Source organism: Pungitius pungitius, chromosome 1 (genome assembly GCF_949316345.1).
Source record: "Pungitius pungitius chromosome 1, fPunPun2.1, whole genome shotgun sequence".
Classification (NCBI taxonomy): domain Eukaryota; kingdom Metazoa; phylum Chordata; class Actinopteri; order Perciformes; family Gasterosteidae; genus Pungitius; species Pungitius pungitius.
This window is the reverse complement of record NC_084900.1, coordinates 13102215-13125004: the sequence shown is the minus strand read 5'-3', so window position 1 is coordinate 13125004 and position 22790 is coordinate 13102215. Positions and strand designations below refer to the sequence as shown.

The 22790-nt window shown below is 40.1% G+C and overlaps 1 protein-coding gene across 5 annotated transcripts in view; it reads right to left on the bottom strand.

Annotated features, from left to right (window-relative positions):
* Positions 1-22790, bottom strand: part of plxnb3 (plexin B3) — a 55292-nt gene that overhangs the window by 10838 nt on the left and 21664 nt on the right. For all 5 annotated transcript variants that reach the window (XM_037479767.2, XM_037479768.2, XM_037479766.2 and 2 more), the window contains 20 exons: positions 22498-22626; positions 21919-22019; positions 21698-21830; positions 21458-21617; positions 20219-20327; positions 19933-20041; positions 19719-19835; positions 16501-16614; positions 16314-16404; positions 16020-16189; positions 15795-15946; positions 15602-15707; positions 15299-15435; positions 14673-14849; positions 14399-14561; positions 14090-14221; positions 13578-13682; positions 13333-13494; positions 942-1090; positions 14-114 (listed from right to left, as the gene is read on the bottom strand). In XM_037479767.2, coding sequence (XP_037335664.2) covers positions 14-114; positions 942-1090; positions 13333-13494; positions 13578-13682; positions 14090-14221; positions 14399-14561; positions 14673-14849; positions 15299-15435; positions 15602-15707; positions 15795-15946; positions 16020-16189; positions 16314-16404; positions 16501-16614; positions 19719-19835; positions 19933-20041; positions 20219-20327; positions 21458-21617; positions 21698-21830; positions 21919-22019; positions 22498-22626 — 2617 coding nt within the window. The remainder of the gene's footprint in view (positions 1-13; positions 115-941; positions 1091-13332; positions 13495-13577; positions 13683-14089; positions 14222-14398; positions 14562-14672; positions 14850-15298; positions 15436-15601; positions 15708-15794; positions 15947-16019; positions 16190-16313; positions 16405-16500; positions 16615-19718; positions 19836-19932; positions 20042-20218; positions 20328-21457; positions 21618-21697; positions 21831-21918; positions 22020-22497; positions 22627-22790) is intronic.

Below are 22790 nucleotides of genomic sequence, written 5' to 3'. Positions count from 1 at the left end.
TGTGTTTGTGTACCAGTGAACTCTTTACGACATTGGTCCCCTACGTTGATCTCCAGAGTTTCCAGCTGCAGCAAAACCTTCTTGTAATCTCTGAGAGCTTGTTTACTCTTCCTCCTACACACCCAGAGACACACATGCACACACACACACACACACACACACACACACACACACACACACACACACACACACACACACAGACGAGCACAGGTCATCATATTAATAATATATCAACCAATCTTCGCTCATAAACTCCTCTGGGAGAAAGAAAGTGTGTGTGTGGTTTGGTGTGGGTTGGGTGGTGGAGGGGACTCAAACCTGTATACTGTGATCTTATCTACACCAATGTACTCTGATTTAGTTTCATTTCATACTCCAACCTACTCCGATCAACTGGGATTTACTGTGATCTGCTGCAATCTACTCTAATCTACTGTGATCTGCTGCATTCTGCTTTAATCTACTGGGATATTCTCTAATCTTATACAACCTACTCCAATGTACTGTGATCTACTCCAATATACTCCAATAGGTTTTGATCAACTCTAATCTACTGTGATCTATTACAATCTACTGTGGATCCACTATTATCTACTATGATGTATTCCAATCTACTGTGATCTACTGCATTCTACAGTCATGTTTTCCAATCTACTGTGATCTACTGCAATCTAATCCACTGTATCTACCTTTATCTTCTATTATCTACTATTATCTATAGGTAAATACTGAGGTCTATAGCGATATACTGTGATTAAATTCAATTAAATTCATTTTTATTTTATATAGCCCAAAATCGTACACATCGTACATTCTGTACACATGCGACATCCTCTGTCCCGATCTACTCTCATCTACTGTGATCTACTATAATTTACTGTGATCTACTGTGATGTACTCCAGAGAGGGATAGACGAACAGACAGGCAGACAGGTACCAACCTGTAAATGAGTATGATGACTAACACTGACAGGATGATGAGAGCTGCTCCTGCCCCCAAACCGATCTGAGCAGCCAATGGGACGATGGACAGTGAATCACTATCGTACTGAACCAAACCCAGGTCCATCCGCAGGTTCCCCATGAACACCTGAGAGAAAGACAGGAAGAGACACATCTGACCATGTGATGTTTCAGGTTTTCAACTTGCAAAAATGTGTACATTTCTGTTTTTTTGAGAAATCAAATGAACTTTTTGGATTTTAGCAAATGGCTACAATAGAAAAAAGAGTGAAAAATGTAAAGGGGTCTGAATACTTTCCGTACCCACTGTATATGCATATATGTGTAAGGGCTGTTAAGATTAACGCGTTGATCTATGCAATTAATGTGCTTATTTTAATGCAATAAAATATTTTGTTTATTTCTGGTCTCCCGTGTGCCGGAAGTAAACAAAATCGAGCCTGGAGACAAAAAGGCCGCTAGCTGCAGTCAGTTACATTGGAGAAAGCAAGACAATAGCTGGAGATGGAGAGAGCTTTTTGCATTGGAAGTAAAATACACAGAGGCGACATACTATGGAGGACTAAAAGTGCCACAATTAAATAAATAAACACATCATTAAATAATTACTTAAATGTGTCATTAATTAATTAAAAATAGAATTAAATACATAAATGTGTTAATAAATGTGTCATTAATTAATTCAAATACAGATTCATGTTATGTAAAATACATATATACTTATTTCACTATTTAGTTGGAATGCTTCAAGCATTCCAAGTATTGTTCTTCTTTTCTTTATTCCGCCTTTTTTTTATTTTTTTTTATTTTTATTATTCTATTTCTTCCGCCGCACCTTTCAACTCCTTCACACTTTCAGCTATTAAGACCATTCAAATATTAAAATGTTCAGCTCCTTCAGGAGAGGGGTGCTATGACTTTTCAGCTTTTTAGCTCTTTTAATTGAATTAATATAAATTAAAAACATCAAACTTTTTAACATGGTTTCCAATGGATTAAATTTTCAAATCCTCTCAAAACTTGTTCAACTTTCAACTTTTTCAGCTTTTCCAATCTTTCGGCTAGAGACACCATTTAAACTTTAAAATGTTGCCACAAGTCTTAACAATTTCATTAAAAAAACAGCTTGTTGATATCTATTATAGTTTTTTCATAACCACTCATTATGTTTCACTAGTTTTGGGGTCCTTTTCGAATTTAGAGTGAGCGCTAGAGTGCGGGCAAAGTCGGAAGACAAGAGAGGGTGCATGTTTTGTAAACTGTTGGTAGAGCAGTTTTAAAAGACATAAAGACATAAAAACTACACTCAAACGTTCGGTAGAGTCTTGTGTCGCTCAAAATGTAATTATTTTTTGGCTACTCCAAATAGTTTTGCTCCAGGAAGCATTTGTTTGAGGTGTGGGTTCTCGGTAACTGTCTGTGAGCTAAGTGCACCTTGCTCCGTTGCCGCGCCAACGAGCTGGGGCTCTTTCTGTGACTCACAGCTGATCCTAATTAGCTGATTAGTGCAGCCTGACATGACCTCCTTCTCTCCACCTTCTCTCATCATTTCAAACCCCCATGGAGGGAGTTCTTACTGTAATGTTTGATGAGGCCTATTAAATAATATATACTGTCTCTCAACCCCCCCACCCACTCCCCCAATACCATCATTTCAAAATAAAAGCTGCAGTGATTATGTTATTTAAACATGAAGCTTAGGATTCAGCTGTTTCGTTGAATACTTATTGCGCTTTCAAATAGTACTACAACCACTACTAATATTTCTAGTACTTCTAGTAGTACTTCTAGTATTTAAACTGGTATTATTACTAAAATACTTTTACTACTAGTATTTCAACCCAATGGAGGGAATTCTTACTGTAATGTTTGATGAGGCCTATTAAATAATATATACTGTCTCTCAACCCCCCACCCCGCCACCCACTCACCCAATACCATCATTTCAAAATAAAAGCTGCAATGATTATGTTATTTAAACATAAAGCTTAGGATTCAGCTGTTTCGTTGAATACTTATTGCGCTTTCAAATAGTACTACAACCACTACTAGAATGTCTAGTACTTCTAGTAGTACTTCTAGTATTTCAACTGGTATTATTACTAAAATACTTTTACTACTAGTATTTCAACCCAATGGAGGGAATTCTTACTGTAATGTTTGATGAGGCCTATTAAATAATATATACTGTCTCTCAACCCCTGCACCTACTCACCCACTCCCCCAATACCATCATTTCAAAATAAAAGCTGCAATGATTATCTAATTTAGCCATGAAGCTTAGGATGAAGCTGTTTTGTTAAATACGTATTGCTCTTTCAAATAGTACTACAACCACTACTAATATTTCTAGTACTTCTAGTAGTACTTCTAGTATTTCAACTGGTAGTATTACTAAAATGACTTTTACTACTACTAATATTACTAGTACTACTAGTATTTCAACCCCAATGGTGGGAATTCTTACTGTAATGTTTGATGAGGCCCATCAATTAATAACTTTAGTTTTCTTAGCTTAGGGCGACTGTGGGTGAGTGGGGAGCGCGGGCGGCCGTCCTCCAATCAGAGGGTTGGCGGTCTGATCCCAGGCCTGGCTAACCTGTATGTCACTGTGTCCTTGGGCAAGACACTTGATCCCAGAATTGTTCCTCTAGCTGTGACTACACTGTGTGAATGTTAGTTACTGGTTGGGCAGGTGCCACTGTGTATGGTAGGTCCTGTCATTGGTGTGTGAATGGGTGAATGATGTTATGTAGTGTTAAGGTGCTTTGAGTGGTCAGAAGACTAGAAGAGCGCTGTACAAATCTATTTTACCAAGTCCATTTGGTTTGAATAACAAACAGTCTGTCTCTCAAACCCCCCCACCCAATTCCATTATTTCAAAATAAAAGCCTCAATGATTATCTGTACCTCAACAATGGGTACACCACAATTGCTTTCAAATACTAGTGAAACTAGTACTTACTTCTTCTACTGCTGCTAGTACCACTAGTACCACAATTACAACTATAGTACTAAACTTTATATTACTACAAAAAATGTATTTTTTAATTCTCAGCTTTTCCTATTTCTATTATTTCAGCTTTTATTATTTGTGTTTTCAAATTCATAGAAGCTTCTCCCATTTCTTTTTTTGCAATTCTTTCAAGTTCATTTCAGCTTTTCTCATTTCTGTAATTTCAGCAATTTTAAATGTATTTCAGCCTTTTCTATTTCAGCAATGTTTAGAAAATTTCTGTATTTTCAGCCATTTTTAAATGTATTTCAGCTTGTTTCAATTCTGTACTTTAAGCAACTTTTTCATATTATTTTCAGCCTGCATTCCAACGCATTTTCAGCAGGAAATGCATTTTCTAGTTAGTTGGAATGCTTCAAGCATTCCAAGTATTGTTCTTCTAATCTTTATTCCGCCTTATTCTACTATTTCTTCCGCCGCACCTTTCAACTCCTTCACACTTTCAGCTATTAAGACCATTCAAATATTAAAATGTTCAGCTCATTCAGGGGAGGGGTGCTATGACTTTTCAGCTTTTTAGCTCTTATAATTGAATTAATATAAATTAATATCTTCAACCTTTTTAACATGGTTTCCTAATGGATTAAATTTTCAAATCCTTTCAAAACTTCTTCAACTTTCAACTTTTTCAGCTTTTCCAATCTTTCAGCTAGAGACACCATTTAAACTTTAAAATGTTGACACAAGTCTTAACAATTTTATAAAAAAAACAGCTTGTTGATATCTATTATAGTTTTTTCATAAACACTAATTATGTTTCATTAGTTTTGGGGTTTCTTTCGAATTTAGAGTGGAGTTTTCCGGATTGTCCCGCGATTTAGAGTGAGCGCCGTGTGAGGATTCAGTAAAAAAAAAAGAGGCACTTTTATCTTTACGGCCACAATATTCACTTTTCAGCCTTCATTTAAAAAGAAAACATTAGCCGTGCTTGTGCTGGTTGGACTCGTATAAGTTTGGAATGTCAGAGTTATTTACTTTTTGCGTGAGGAGCCTGATTGTGAGACAAAGTCTGCCCCGAGCCCCATACGCTTCCATACAAATCTGCCAACATTTAAAAAAAAAAAAACACAGCCGGTACACTTTTTGTAAACGGCTGTTTGAGCAGTTTTAAAACACATAGAGACATACAAACTACACTCAAACGTTCGGTAGAGTCTTGTGTCTCTCAAAATGTCATTATTTTTTGGCTACTCCAAATAGTTTTGCTCCAGGAAGCATTTGTTTGAGGTGTGGATTTTGTCTAAATCTCTTCACTCTCTTCGCCGTGAGCTAATTAGCGATCAGCTGTTGATCTATGGCCATAAAGACGTAGCTCAGGGACGTGCAGGTTTAACCGTGGTTAGATAACGGTACGTGTGGACGTGCGTGTCGTGAGTTGGGACGGAGACCCGGGATGAGCAGACCGTAAGTAATGTGGAGGCTGGACCGTAAGATATTTGAGACATGTGAGAGCCATAAGTACTAGATTGCTAGCTAGCTAAACTGCTAACGAGGCTACTCCCCGCTGGAGACTTAAACCGTGGTTGTGACGTTGTTCCTTCGGTGTTGTCATTAAGCTGCAGGCACGTGAGTTTATTTTTTTACGCGAGTGATACTATTAATAACCTTTTCGCGGACCGCAAGAAGGTCCGTAGGTTAATAAGCACGTCAAAAGTTACGGGGAGTGGCGTGACGTTGTTCCTTCGGTGATTGAACTGCAGATACGTGAGTTTGTTTTCTTACGCGAATGACAGGAGATCGTTTGGTCTTTATTTTACGCAACAAAGCGTCAACTTAATATACTATTAATAACCTTCATCGGACCGCAAGAAGGTCCGTCAGTTAATAAGCACGTCAAAAGTTACGGTGGACCAGCCGGGGTTAGGGGGGAGGAGGGGGTCCGCTGGTGGGCGAAACTGCGCACTGAGGAGTGAACAATTGTAATCGAGATGGGGGCTGTAGTATTTGTGTGTGTCCACTAACATTTAATTGTCCAAGTGAAACACGTAGTACTTGTATTAGTCATTGGCGCTGTATGCGTCCATGTTTATTTCACAAAACCGCGCATCTTTATGACATCATCAAGACATGACGGTTAACTTATCCGGAAGTATCCAGGAGCGTTTTTGATGGCACCGCCACGAAGCTTTCAGTAATTTCTACACTATTTGCAAACTTTTGAGGCACTCACCAACCATGCAAAATGTTTTTATATTTTATTTTGACTTGTTGCCAGGATCTTCTCCTGTCTTGTTTATTCTGTGCACATGGGCAGGTGCCACTGTGTATGGTAGGTTGTGTCATCAGTGTATTAATGGGTGAGAGATGTCATCTAGTATTAAAGCGCTTTGAGTTGTCAGAAGACTAGCAAAGCGGTGTACAAGTTCATTAAGTTTGAATGAAAAAGATTCAGCAATGTTTAGAAGTAATTTAAGCTTTTATTAGTTCTGTATTTTGTCAAATTCATAGAAGCTTCCCCCATTTCTGTTTTTTCCAATTCTTTCAAGTTCGTTTCAGCTTTTCTCATTTCTGTATTTTTAGCAATTTTTAAATGTATTTCAGCCTTTTTTATTTCAGCAATGTTTAGAATAATTTCAGCTTTTATTATTTCTGTGATATCAAATTCATAGAAGCTTCTCCCATTTCTGTTTTTTTGATATTCTTTCAAGTTCATTTCAGCTTTTCTCATTTATGTATTTCAGCTTTTTCTATTCTTTCAGCAATGTTTAGAATAATTTCAGCTTGTTGCATTTTAAGCAACTTTTTGAAATTAATTCCAGCTTTTATTATTTCTTTGATTTCAAATTCATAGAAGCTTCTCCCATTTCAGTTTTTTTGCAATTGTTTCAAGTTCATTTCAGCTTTACTCATTTCTGTATTTTCAGCCATTTTAAAATGTATTTCAGCTTTTTCTATTCTTTCAGCAATATTTAGAATAATTTCAGCTTGTTTCATTTCTGTACTTTAAGCAACTTTTTGAAATTAACTTCAGCTTTTTGCATTCCAACGCATTTTCAGCAGGAAATGCATTTTCTAGTTTATTTTTATTATTCTATTTCTTCCGCCGCACCTTTCAACTCCTTCACACTTTCAGCTATTAAGACCATTCAAATATTAAAATGTTCAGCTCCTTCAGGAGAGGGGTGCTATGACTTTTCAGCTTTTTAGCTCTTTTAATTGAATTAATATAAATTAAAAACATCAAACTTTTTAACATGGTTTCCAATGGATTAAATTTTCAAATCCTCTCAAAACTTGTTCAACTTTCAACTTTTTCAGCTTTTCCAATCTTTCGGCTAGAGACACCATTTAAACTTTAAAATGTTGCCACAAGTCTTAACAATTTCATTAAAAAACAGCTTGTTGATATCTATTATAGTTTTTTCATAATCACTCATTATGTTTCACTAGTTTTGGGGTCCTTTTCGAATTTAGAGTGAGCGCTAGAGTGCGGGCAAAGTCGGAAGACAAGAGAGGGTCCATGTTTTGTAAACTGTTGGTAGAGCAGTTTTAAAAGACATAAAGACATAAAAACTACACTCAAACGTTCGGTAGAGTCTTGTGTCGCTCAAAATGTAATTATTTTTTGGCTACTCCAAATAGTTTTGCTCCAGGAAGCATTTGTTTGAGGTGTGGGTACTCAGTAACTGTCTGTGGGCTAACAGCAGCTACTCCGTTGCCGCGCCAACGAGCTGGGGCTCTTTCTGTGACTCACAGCTGATCCTTATTAGCTGATTAGTGCAGCCTGACATGACCTCCTTCTCTCCACCTTCTCTCATCATTTCAAACCCCCATGGAGGGAGTTCTTACTGTAATGTTTGATGAGGCCTATTAATTAACATATACTGTCTCTCAACCCCCCCACCCCCCCACCCACTCACCCAATACCATCATTTCAAAATAAAAGCTGCAATGATTATCTGTAATTTAGCCATGAAGCTTAGGATAAAGCTGTTTTGTTAAATACTTATTGCGCTTTCAATTAGTACTACAACCACTACTAATATTTCTAGTACTTCTAGTAGTACTTCTAGTATTTCAACTGGTATTATTACTAAAATGACTTTTACTACTACTAATATTACTAGTATTTCAACCCCCATGGAGGGAATTGTTACTGTAATGTTTGATGAAGCCTATTAATTAATATATTCTGTCTCTCAACCCCCCCAGCCATTCACCCAATACCATCATTTCAAAATAAAAGCTGCAATGATTATCTGTAATTTAGCCATGAAGCTTAGGATAAAGCTGTTTTGTTAAATACTTATTGCGCTTTCAATTAGTACTACAACCACTACTAATATTTCTAGTACTTCTAGTATTTCAACTGGTATTATTACTAAAATGACTTTTACTACTACTAATATTACTAGTATTTCAACCCCCATGGAGGGAATTGTTACTGTAATGTTTGATGAAGCCTATTAATTAATATATTCTGTCTCTCAACCCCCCCAGCCATTCACCCAATACCATCATTTCAAAATAAAAGCTGCAATGATTATCTGTAATTTAGCCATGAAGCTTAGGATAAAGCTGTTTTGTTAAATACGTATTGCTCTTTCAAATAGTACTACAACCACTACTAATATTTCTAGTACTTCTAGTAGTACTTCTAGTATTTCAACTGGTATTATTACTAAAATGACTTTTACTACTACTAATATTACTAGTACTACTAGTATTTCAACCCCAATAGAGGGAATTCTTACTGTAATGTTTGAGGCCCATCAATAACTTTTTAGTTTTCTTAGCTTAAGGCGACTGTGGGTGAGTGGGGAGCGCGGGCGGCCGTCCTCCAATCAGAGGGTTGGCGGTCTGATCCCAGGCCCGGCTAACCTGCATGTCAATGTGTCCTTGGGCAAGACGCTTAATCCCAGCATTGTTCCTCTAGCTGTGACTACAGTGTGTGTGAATGTTAGTTACTGGTTGGGCAGGCGCCACTGTGTATGGTAGGTCCTGTCATTGGTGTGTGAATGGGTGAATGATGTTATGTAGTGTTAAGGTGCTTTGAGTGGTCAGAAGACTAGAAGAGCGCTGTACAAATCTATTTTACCAAGTCCATTTGCTTTGAATGACAAACATTCTGTCTCCCAAACCACCCCCACCCAATTCCATTATTTCAAAATAAAAGCCTCAATGATTATCTGTACCTCAACAATAGGTACACCACAATTGCTTTCAAATACTAGTGAAACTAGTACTTACTACTTCTACTGCTGCTAGTACCACTAGTACAACAATTACAACAAAATGTATTTTTTATATTCTCAGCTTTTCCTATTTCTATTTCAGCAATGTTTAAATTAATTTCAGCTTTTATTATTTCTGTGTTCTAAAAATTCATAGAAGCTTCTCCCATTTAGTTTTTTTTGCAATTGTTTCAAGTTCATTTCAGCTTTTCTCATTTCTGTATTTTCAGATATTTTTAAATGTATTTCAGCTATGTTTAGAAATAATTTCAGCTTTTATTATTTCTGTGTTTTCAAATTCATAGAAGCTTCTCCCATTTCAGTTTTTTTGCAATTGTTTCAAGTTCATTTGAGCTTTTCTCATTTCTGTATTTTCAGCAACTTTTTGAAATTAATTTCAGCTTTCTGCATTCCAACGCATTTTCAGCAGGAAATGCATTTTCTAGTTAACATATACTGTCTCTCAACCCCCCCACCCCCCCACCCACTCACCCAATACCATCATTTCAAAATAAAAGCTGCAATGATTATCTGTAATTTAGCCATGAAGCTTAGGATAAAGCTGTTTTGTTAAATACTTATTGCGCTTTCAATTAGTACTACAACCACTACTAATATTTCTAGTACTTCTAGTAGTACTTCTAGTATTTCAACTGGTATTATTACTAAAATGACTTTTACTACTACTAATATTACTAGTATTTCAACCCCCATGGAGGGAATTGTTACTGTAATGTTTGATGAAGCCTATTAATTAATATATTCTGTCTCTCAACCCCCCCAGCCATTCACCCAATACCATCATTTCAAAATAAAAGCTGCAATGATTATCTGTAATTTAGCCATGAAGCTTAGGATAAAGCTGTTTTGTTAAATACTTATTGCGCTTTCAATTAGTACTACAACCACTACTAATATTTCTAGTACTTCTAGTATTTCAACTGGTATTATTACTAAAATGACTTTTACTACTACTAATATTACTAGTATTTCAACCCCCATGGAGGGAATTGTTACTGTAATGTTTGATGAAGCCTATTAATTAATATATTCTGTCTCTCAACCCCCCCAGCCATTCACCCAATACCATCATTTCAAAATAAAAGCTGCAATGATTATCTGTAATTTAGCCATGAAGCTTAGGATAAAGCTGTTTTGTTAAATACTTATTGCGCTTTCAATTAGTACTACAACCACTACTAATATTTCTAGTACTTCTAGTATTTCAACTGGTATTATTACTAAAATGACTTTTACTACTACTAATATTACTAGTATTTCAACCCCCATGGAGGGAATTGTTACTGTAATGTTTGATGAAGCCTATTAATTAATATATTCTGTCTCTCAACCCCCCCAGCCATTCACCCAATACCATCATTTCAAAATAAAAGCTGCAATGATTATCTGTAATTTAGCCATGAAGCTTAGGATAAAGCTGTTTTGTTAAATACGTATTGCTCTTTCAAATAGTACTACAACCACTACTAATATTTCTAGTACTTCTAGTAGTACTTCTAGTATTTCAACTGGTATTATTACTAAAATGACTTTTACTACTACTAATATTACTAGTACTACTAGTATTTCAACCCCAATAGAGGGAATTCTTACTGTAATGTTTGAGGCCCATCAATAACTTTTTAGTTTTCTTAGCTTAAGGCGACTGTGGGTGAGTGGGGAGCGCGGGCGGCCGTCCTCCAATCAGAGGGTTGGCGGTCTGATCCCAGGCCCGGCTAACCTGCATGTCAATGTGTCCTTGGGCAAGACGCTTAATCCCAGCATTGTTCCTCTAGCTGTGACTACAGTGTGTGTGAATGTTAGTTACTGGTTGGGCAGGCGCCACTGTGTATGGTAGGTCCTGTCATTGGTGTGTGAATGGGTGAATGATGTTATGTAGTGTTAAGGTGCTTTGAGTGGTCAGAAGACTAGAAGAGCGCTGTACAAATCTATTTTACCAAGTCCATTTGCTTTGAATGACAAACATTCTGTCTCCCAAACCACCCCCACCCAATTCCATTATTTCAAAATAAAAGCCTCAATGATTATCTGTACCTCAACAATAGGTACACCACAATTGCTTTCAAATACTAGTGAAACTAGTACTTACTACTTCTACTGCTGCTAGTACCACTAGTACAACAATTACAACAAAATGTATTTTTTATATTCTCAGCTTTTCCTATTTCTATTTCAGCAATGTTTAAATTAATTTCAGCTTTTATTATTTCTGTGTTCTAAAAATTCATAGAAGCTTCTCCCATTTAGTTTTTTTTGCAATTGTTTCAAGTTCATTTCAGCTTTTCTCATTTCTGTATTTTCAGATATTTTTAAATGTATTTCAGCTATGTTTAGAAATAATTTCAGCTTTTATTATTTCTGTGTTTTCAAATTCATAGAAGCTTCTCCCATTTCAGTTTTTTTGCAATTGTTTCAAGTTCATTTGAGCTTTTCTCATTTCTGTATTTTCAGCAACTTTTTGAAATTAATTTCAGCTTTCTGCATTCCAACGCATTTTCAGCAGGAAATGCATTTTCTAGTTACATTTACATTTCATGATCCTGCGTTGCAGTGCTTCATGAATTACTTAAAACTGTCAAACTGACCCATCAAAAGTTGGTAGGCGGAACCTAACGCCTGATTGGTTACCCTGTGTATCAAGTCAAGACAAATCAATTCCGGATACTGGATTGATGCAGAGCTACTAAACGACTGAATCCATCCACCCCAACGTGGACAACAAATCTCCACCTGTTGCAAACACATGAATTGTAATGAAACATCTAGAAAGATGCATTGTTTATCTGCTAATATCACTGACCTAATGAGCTTATGGTGGCCATCTATATGCCACAAAGAGTTTGGACCAGGAACAAAATACTGCCGTGGCCAGGTACTCTACCAAAGCAATGGATCAGACTGGATTCGCTTTAGCCCCGCCCACTGACTTTGATGGGTCAGTTTGACAGTTTTAAGTAATTCATGAAGCACTGCAACGCAGGATCATGAAATGTAAATGTAAATAGTGAAATAAGTATATATGTATTTTACATTACATGAATCTGTATTTGAATTAATTAATGACACATTTATTAACACATTTATGTATTTAATTCTATTTTTAATTAATTAATGACACATTTAAGTAATTATTTAATTGTGTATTTATTTACTTAATTGTGGCACTTTTAGTCCTCCATAACATACAGCGGAGAACCGTGCAAAGGAATTACTCCAAACAGAAGGGGTGTGAGTGGCAAACAGACCACTTAAAGCACCGCTATGCTAAGCTAGCTGGAGGACTTCGCGATTTTGGGCTATTCAAAATAAATGAATTTAATTGAATAGCAATAACAATATTAAGTAAAACAATGATAATCAGGGAAAGACTCTCTGACCCAGGACCTGACTGTTAACTTTGGCAAATCTGTGTTAACATCCACTTTGAATGCCAGGAACCTCGGTGTGACACTTGACTCCCAACATCACAGCGACAACACGATCCTGTAGGTCCACGCTCTACAACATCAGGAGAATACGACCCCTTCTCACTCAGAAGGAGGCACAGGTACTGATCGAGGCTCTTTTCATCCAGCATCTTTATTTTTATTTTATCTTTATTTCTCAACTTACCAACCCATAGCTTTAGCGGGCTAACCCATAGCATATATTTTATTATATTTTTATCTTATTGCTGCACTACGTTATCTGTTGTCCATTATTGTACCGTCTTCCGTCATGCACCAACCGCCAAGTCAAATTCCATGTATGTCTGACATGTGATGGCAATAAACGTTTCCTGATTCCAGATTGTGAAAACCCTCCATCCCAACATCAAGCTGCTTGTTCCTCCCTCACTGAGAGCAAAACACTCGAGTAGATCACGACTCTTTGCTGTCCTGCTGCTAAATGGTGGAAGGAGCTCTCTGATGACATCGGGACTGCAGAGAGCCTTTCTAACAAATTGTAGCACCTAAATTGTTCTTATAATGGCTCTTATCTATAACAAGTTGTAAATCGGCTTATTTGATGAAATTGCACTTTCTTGTTTCTTGTTCCTCTGGGTTTGTTTCCTTTGGTTGAAATGCACTTATTGTAAGTCCCTTTGGGATAAAACCATCAGCAAAATGACATGTAATGTATTAACAATAATTTGAATACCAATACACTACAGGTTACCTGGAGACTGGGCAGCTCCTTGCCGTCGTCGACACTCATCGGCTGAATCTCCGGCGGTTCACAGTACAGGTGAGTGTTGTCCAGAGTTTTAACTTCACACTCCTGATTTCCAAGTCGAGCCATCACTTCCTGTCTGGACATGGCTCTGGTCAGGTGCTGGCCCTGAGGGTTGCATGGAAACACAGAGGTCCGACATCTTTGATTTGTTACAAGTTAACAAAGGTGACTCCAGGTGAAGGACTCACCTCCACAGCGATCACCCCTCCGGGTTTAAAGCGGTACGGAACATCTGGAGCTTCTCTGTTCAGAGGAAACAGCTCTGGGTTTGGATAATACGTGAATCTTTTACCCTGAGAGACAGACAGGCAGAGAAATGGACAGGTGTCAGAACCAGCCCTGAGACCCCTCAGTAGTTAGACAGAGAGAGAGACAGACAGATGTCGTCATTACATTCTTTCATTCTCAAACTCTGGGTTTCCTCCATCTCAGCTTTTACTTTGAAATAACGTTGATGCTAACATGCTAAAATGCTCACTGGGAACGAGGCGAGACACACAGATCTCTAATCAAAGATATAGATCTCTGATTATATATATTGATCTCTAAACACAGGTATTGACTCTTCATCCTGTTGAATGGCCACATCTATAACAGGCCATAATATCACATCAATGTCAACTGAGACATAAATCAAAGAGGGGCTGTGTTTTATTCTCCACTGATTTACAGATGGACAGGTGGAGAGACAGACAGGTACCTTGATACTTTCATAGTGGACTCTGACATTGTCCAGCTGAAACCAGACACCCCTCACTGTGACTTCTGGGGTCACTCTGGGAGTCAGACAGGTCATCTGAGAGGAAGACAGGACGGAGCAGTGCTCTGACACCTGAGAGACAGACAGGTGAAGACAAAGAGGAAGAAGAGACAGGACAGAAATTAGTTCGGATGACCTTTGACCCAGTCCTGTTCATCTGTGTTACAACTGATCCGGTGATCAATGGACACTCCCTGTTCCCATCAGGTGTGACTGCAGCCTAGCTCCTCTCTAATTGGTTAATCTCACCGTTGTCTTTGTTCTGTTGAAGACCAGCTGATTGGCAGTGAGAAGAGCCAACCGTCGTCTCCGTTTTACCCTCTGGACCACCAGAGGCTCCACCCACACCGATATGATTGGCTGCTGCACAACGTCCAGGTTAATCCCTGTCACCATGACAACACGCCCACCTCTGAAAACAGGAAGTTGTTACCTGATTAGGACTCGAGTTATGAGCTGATTGATTATTGCTGATCAGGCTCTTAGATGATTGATTATAGATAATCGGGGATCGGGCGCCTACTCGTTGAAGCTCTCTGCAGGTGTGGCGTCCTTGATAACGGGGTCGTCCAGGTAACGAAAGGTGACATTGCTAATGGATTTCTCTGCTTTACCAAACATAACCCGAAGTGAGACCTCTCCAGTCTGATTACTGGGACCAGTCAGACACACCAACTGGGAGTCAGTCACCTCCTCCACACTGAGAGGAGACAAGGAGACAAGGCCATTGAACAAGGTAAGGAATCAAGGTGAGGAATCAGTTCAGTTTACAGCAGGTAAAATAAAAAATGAATGAAAGGTATTCAAATGAAAAGAATCTATTCAAATGTTCAACTAGTTTTGGTAGTATAACTACTAGAAGTTATAGTATTTGAAGTAGCATTTGTAGTGGCTGTAGTAGTAGCAGTAGTTGTACTGGTAGCAGCGGTAATGTAGAAGTAGTATTTGTGGTAGTAGTATTCGGAGTAGTAGTAGTAGTAGCATTAGTAGTACTGGTAGCAGTGGTCATGTAGTAGTAGCAGTAGCAGTACTAGTAGCAGTGGTAATGTTGTAGTAGTGCCAGTAGTAGAAGTAGCAGTAGTAGTAGTACATGCAGCAGTGGTCATGTAGTAGTCGCAGTAGTAGTAGTAGCAGTGGTGTAGTACTCACATGTAGCAGGGTTGGGGGCCCAGGAAGGCCCTCAGGTCAGACTTCTGTCCAGTCAGCAGCTGTCGTCCTCTGATGGTCAGTCTGGTTCCTCCAGAGACCGGACCTTTGTCAGGAACAAGATCTAAGAGCTGTGGGTCCTGAATACATGACACACATTGGTTAAAATAATGCAGCACAACACTTACCGACAGAAATATTATGTCACAAGACTTTTTAACAGAAGGTTCAGACAGATGTGGTCCTGGCCTCTCTCTAGACCTCATCTGAAGAAGTGGTTCAACATCTGAAGATGACTTCTCTCACCTGATAGGTGAAGATCTGTTTTGACTTTCCAGGTGCAGTTGTTCCGACGGTAACCAGTACAGGCCCCTCCCGCTGCTTCCCACTGGACTGCAGCTCACATACAACCCTGTGAACACACAGGCACACACACTAGCACCTTGACGTTGTACCTGACACAAAGTGTGTAGTGTGTGTGTGACCGTGTGTGTGTTACCTGGTGGAGATCTGGTATCCCTCAGGTTGAGGTTGACACCAAACACCTGCAACAGTGACTCCGCCCACCACGTCCTGGTAGCTCATCCCCAGATTTGACCCTGTAATGGTCACCAGAATCCCGCCCTCGAGCGGACCAGAACCAGGAAGTACCTGCAGACAGATGACCAGACAGTTTGAATGTTTCCATGGCAACAGAAGAGGCCGCTCCAAAGATGAGACTGACCTGTGTGATCTGAGGAGGTGGGCAGGTGTTTGCGGGCACGCTGGTACAGGATTGGTTGTAAACACAACCAGGGGCGGGACTTTCTGAACACCAGACACAGCCGTACTCCTCAGGCACCGCCCTGCACTGTGAGCAATCTGATTGGCCAGCAGAGCAGTCGTAGAGCTGGACTGAATAAGAGAGGGAACCGATATCAGCAAATGAATCTGGTGGTCTCACACATCCACACACACACACACACACACATATAAACACACTCAAAGATAGACAGACAGTAACACACAGAGTTCTTACGTCGGAGGCCAGGTGAGATGTCGATACGTCTCTCTCCTCTACGCAGATAGACAGCAGTGGAGTACTGAAGCTGACTAACAGCATTCTGGAACTACACACAGACAGGTGGTCAAATACAGCCAGGTGACAGAAAGACAAACAGCTATAAAATCTCAGTAATCCTTCACACGCCCCACAGCAGTGTTACCTGATGTGGGCTACAGGTGAAGATATGTGTGTTGTCCGGTCTTCTCTCTACAGCAGCTGTCAGATTGATCTGGACTCCTTCGATTTGTACGACACACACATACTGAGCTTCATCCTGCATGACAAAGTATTATAATGACATAAATGCATATATAAATATATACAGTACCAGTCAAAATATTAGAGACACCTTCGCATCATTTTAATTTCTACATTACAGAGACACTACAACTATGAAGGACCACAAATGAAGGTATGTTTTAAACAAAGCAGAATGTATTTGCTATGTTGGACCTTCTACTCTGACGACAGCTTTGACAATCTTGGCCTTCCTTCAACCAGCTCTATGAGGGACGGATCTCCAGCACTCCTGAAGGAGTTCCAGAGGATCTGAGAACTTTTTGGCTGTTTACCTTCACTCTGCAGTCCAACTATCCCAAACCCTCTCAATTGGTGTTAGGTGGGGTGATGGTGGAGGCCAGGTCATGTGACGCAGCACTCTGTCGGTCCTTCTAGGTCAAATAGCCCAGGAACCTACACCAGGATCCTGTTTGTGGACTTCCGCTCTGCCTTCAACACCATCATCCCGTCTCTGCTGCAGGACAAACTCTCTCAGCTGCACGTGCCCGATTCCAGCTGCAAGTGGATCACTGACTTCCTGTCCGACAGGAAGCAGCACGTGAAGCTGGGGCAACACGTCTCAGCCTCTCGGACCATCGGCACCGGTTCCCCCCAAGGCTGCGTTCTTTCTCCTTTGCTCTTCTCCCTTTACACCAACAACTGCACCTTCAGTCACCAGTCCATGAAGCTCCTGAAGTTTGCTGATGACACCACCCTCATGAGTCTGACCACCTGGTGACGTGGTGCAGCCAGAACAACCTGGAGCTCAACGCGCTAAAGACAGTGAAGATGGTTCTGGACTTCAGGAAGAACGCAGCCCCACCTTCCCCCCTCACTCTATGTGACTCACCCGTCAACACTGTGGATTCCTTCCGTTTCCTGGGCTCCATCATCACCCAGGACCTAGAGTGGGACTTGTTCGCTTCCAGGACTAGGGGGGTCTTGAAAGATTGTAGCCGACCCCTCTAACCCTGGACATGAACTGTTTGTGCCCCTTCTATCCGGCAGGATGCTGAGGTCCATCAGGACTAAGACCTCCCGCCACACCAACAGTTTCTTCCCTTCGGCAGTCAGGCTCATCAACAGAGCCGCCCCCCCCCCCCTGACTGACTCTCACTCCATGTACATACACGTTGTCACCGTCACTTTATGTTAGCTAGCACTTTATCTCTATTTTTATTTTTTATTGTATGTTTATTTCTTAATTGACAAAACCATAGCTTTAGCTTACTAATCCATAGCATATATTGTATTATAATTGCACTACGTTGTCTGTTGTCCATTGTACTGTCTGCTCCCATGCACCAACCACCAAGACAAATTCCATGTATGTCTGACATAATATGGCAATTAACGATTCCTGATTCCGGAAGAGCCCGGAGGTGTGTTGGGTTCTTTGTCCTGTTGATGTACAGATGCTGGTCCACGGAGCTTAAACCAGGTGGGACGGCTCTGTCTCTGCAGGATGCTCCTTCAGTAGGACTTGAATGTAAATTCCTTGAGTTTCTGGGCCCAAGCAGGTCTCGTCTTGTTGTTCTTGTTCTTCCTCAGTAGTGCTTCTTGGCAGCCATTGGACCCTGAAGGCCTGATTTAGTCTCCTCTGTACATGTTGAGATGTGTCTGCTACTAGAACTCTGAGAAGCATTTCTGTGGAATCTAATCTGAGCCTTCTGAGGCTGGTAACTATGGATTTGGTTCCTCCTGGTCTTCCTGTCCTGGGGGGTCCTCATGAGAGACACTTTGATCACAGTGTTTGACGTTATCTCAACATCACTAGAGGAGATATTCAAAGTTCTTGAAAGGTTCCGGATGGACTGACCTTCGTGTCTCGAAGTCACAATTTACTGTGCTTTCTCTTTATTTTGTTGATGGTTTTCCCCATAATCTGGATTAGAACTGTAGTGGAATAGATTTATCCACAGTATGGAACTGTGCACCAACACAACACAACACAACCCTGCACATCTGATGCTCTGGAAGAGGAGTGGACAAAGTCCACTAATTAACCCTTGAAGACCATGAGGGTCAAAGCAAAAGGTCCAAAAATAAAGAAAAACCATTGAATGAGAAGGTGTGTCAAAACATGAATGTGTGTGTGTGTATATGTATGTATATATATATATATATTATTGCTGTCAGTTTAATGCATTTGTAAGAGCAGATTGGTATTTGTTATTGATCAGTGTGTCACACTATATATGGTAGGAACCTTTGGGGCCTCGACAGGTGTTTCTGATGGGAGTAAGGACAAACAGTTTTGACCGCTGTGGAACGCTGTTGTACGCAGTAAAATAACTTGTAATCCTGGGGTGCTGTAATTGGATGGACGAGCTTTCCCTGATGCAAATAAACGGACATAAGTGCATATCTACCACGGGCAAGTGAACTCTTATTTATCCCTCGAGGCAACGGCAGTGCGTCAACTAAAGTTTCCGATCAAAATGCCTCAGTAGCTTAAAGCATAGGCTTAGCTCCTACAGCGTTATTAACGTTAATGCAAATCCACAACGTCATTTTTTTCCTCGCAAGATTAAAGTTTTCTTAAAAAAATAAAAAGGAAGACTGTTGTCTGAAAATGTCAACAGGTTTGTCTGTTTGAGTAGCTGCTGAAAGCAAAGAAGTAGTAGACTCACCTTTTATTGGTAACCTAAGCGTTACGGTTCATTGTTTCTGAAATAAGAGACCTGAGAGCTTTGTTCAACATTAAGCCCTGGATTAACTGCACTACGGGCTGAGTCCTTGTTTACCTGAAATGTGCACTTTATCATTTTATTTATTCATACTGCACTGTTTGGCAATGATGTTTTTCAGTAAAATAAAACCTTTGCATAAAGCAAGCCAATCCACTTTTCCATGTTGATCAAAGACATTTAGAATAGATAAAGATTTGTGATTGTGATTTATTTTGAGTTAACTAGGACATAAATGTGATTAATCTTGATTAAATATTTTAATCGATTGACAGCACTAATATACATATGCGTGTGTGTGTGTAGACACCTTCCCGTTGATCAGAGGGTCCCAGACCACCAGTACACATTACATTTTATATATTATGTACACTTATACAGTGGATAGGATTTTTTTGAAGATTCTCACAGTGTAGACGTCCAGGTTTCGTGCCCTCAGCACGACGGTGGAGGTCAGGCCCAGAGGCACTAAGGCAGAACTCTGCAGGGCAAAGACCAAAGGACAAGAAGAGGGACCAGGGGACTCCTGTTGAGAAACAGGAGACAGGATGAGACAGATGAACGGGAACACAGAGAGAAAGAGACAGACAGAGAGAGACAGAGAGGCAAACAGACTGTCTCACTCTCTGGGTGAGGACAATGTGGTGGTTGGCACAGCTGTGGTTGTGCGTGCAGAGTTGATCCAGAGGACACCAGCTACACCTCCACACACTGCTGAGACACGCCAGACACCTGAAAACATCCCCATCATCATCATCATCAACATCATCACCCTCAATGTCACAATCAACGTCATTGTCATGATCACCATCACCATCATCATCATGATTTTCATCATTACCATCCTCATCATTATCACACCCCCACCCTAACGCATAGAGACTGTACTGGGTGTATATTAGTTCTTACTGGGAGCTCTGGTTCAGGCGGCTTACTGCTCCACAGTCGTAGAAGGTCATATGGCCTGTGGTGATGGTCACATGACCAAAGACCAATGACACGGGCAAGACCATGTGATCTGGAAGCATGAAGAAGAAGTGAGAACTCTTGAGGAAAAGATACTGAGTCTCCTTCCTAGAGGACTTTGGGTCTCTCTCACATAGAGACATGGGCTGAATCCGATTGGATAAAAGCTCTGTTTAAAACCAGCTGCATTGGAATCAACAGGTGAAGACAGCAGCTGAGCAACCAAAAAATACGATAATGGTAAAAACTATTATAATACATTTAGTGCATTTATTTTAAAAAGTAAATAATTAAATAGATATGACTAGTGTTGTGATTGTGCTTATGCCAGCAGAAAAGGCTGAAGCTGACGTTCCACCACTCGTATGTAGTAAACTTTGTAGTATGTAGCATGTACTGATAATGCAGTACGCCTAACGTAGTAAGTACTATCTGGTAGTAGCGATTGAGTATGTAGGATGTAGTATATACTGATGTAGTATATAGTAAGTAGAGCAGTGGAGCCAAATTGATGTGTAAAGTTTTGATGAAAAACAAACATGAAAGTTCATCTTGAACATTGAAAAATACAAAAATGTATTCAAATTAAAAATAAGTGGATGAAAAGTATTTTGGGGTTTCACCTCAGTTCTTTATATTTTTTAATATTCGCTGTATTATATTTTTCCGTTCCAGATTTTATATCTTCACATTGTCAAATCTTTATATTTTTAAATCTGCCTACCTGTCTGTCTGTCTGTCTGTCTGTCTGTCTGTCTGTCTGTCTGTCTGTCTGCCTGTATGTCTGCCTGTCGGTCCAAGATATATATGAAAAGATATATATTTTATTTAATGTTCAAGACCAAAACTTTCACGTTTCACGTTAACATTTGTTTTTCAAATTATCAAAACCTTTGGCCTGGATTTGGCTCCATAGAGCATAGGATGTACCAGGTAGTAGATAGTGATTGAGTATGTACTGTGTAGTAAATGCAGATTAAGTATGTAGAATGCAGGATGTAGTATGTGCTGTGTAGTACATACAGATTGGGGCTTTACTGTCTGTCCACATGCAACATCCACAGAAAAAACTACCATATACTATGTAGTTCATACTAATTGAGTATATAGAATGTAGGATGTAGTGCATACTCATTAAGTAGTATGTAAATTAGTCCTCATAAACGTCTGTTGTTCACTCACCCCTTCCTTTCAGCATAGGTGGGAGGAGCTCTGGAGCAGGTGATTGGCAGGAAATGCTCGTTGCTGTGACGCGAGCAGGCTGAGGGGGGAGGAGCCCGAAGACACAGGACAGAGACTCCTCCTCCGTGAGAAAGGGAAGCTGGACAACTAACATAGTTACCTTGGAGACAGACATGTAAATGAAAATGTGTTACTATGAGTCCATGCAGCATAAGCAAAGTAATGTGTATAATAACATACCTGTGTCTGCTCGTCCTTGCTCTGATTGGACGGCATCAGGCTCTGAACTGTCACACACTGATTGGTCGGTTCGAAGCTCCAAAGCCAATGGTTGGGCTGCATGTGACGAAGACACTGGTTCTTACGGGAACATCTGGAGGTAAACATTTGTACTTTAATTATTAAAGAAAGACAGGCAGGCAGAGAGAGACAGGCTGGAAGACAGAGGGAGAGAGACCTACCTTCCCTCCAGGACACACCAGCCACAATACGGATCTCTGAGAGACAGACATGACTGACAGTCTGTCTGTCTCTCACATGTGGACACAGGAACCTTCGACAGCTGAGAGAAAGGAAACAGATTAGAGATCAGTTTGATGTAATGTTAAATTATTTTCACAAAAGACAGGCAGTTGAACCCATGGACAGAGAGACAGATCGTTGAAGCCATGGACAGAGAGACAGACTGGTGAATGAATGGACAGAGAGACAGACAGGTGAATAAATGGACAGAGAGACAGACAGGTGAACCTATGGACAGAGAGACAGACAGGTGAATAAATGGACAGAGAGACAGACAGGTGAACCTATGGACAGAGAGACAGACAGGTGAATAAATGGACAGAGAGACAGACAGGTGAACCTATGGACAGAGAGACAGACTGGTGAATACATGGACATAGAGACAACCTGGTGAATACATGGAAAGAGAGACAGACTGGTGACTACATGGACAGAGAGACAGACAGGTGAATAAATGGACAGAGAGACAGACTGGTGAACCCATGGACAGAGAGACAGAGAGGCGGACGCTGTCTCACCTTTCTATTCGTTAAAACGTAAACGTGTTTCTGGCTGTTGTCCAATAAGAGGTCAGCTCTGACGACCCCCCCCTTGTCCACCATGATACTACCGTAGAGATATCCTGACCAATCAGAGCGCACCAACACCTGCAACACACAAAAAGTTGAGTGAACATCAGAAACCACAGAAGAGGAGAATGTGGTGCCACCAGGTGGAGCTGGTGTTCAGTCACATGATCACTGATCAGCTGATGTCAGACTTTATGTGTGAGTCTGTGAAAGTTACATATAAATGTGTGTGTGTGTTACAC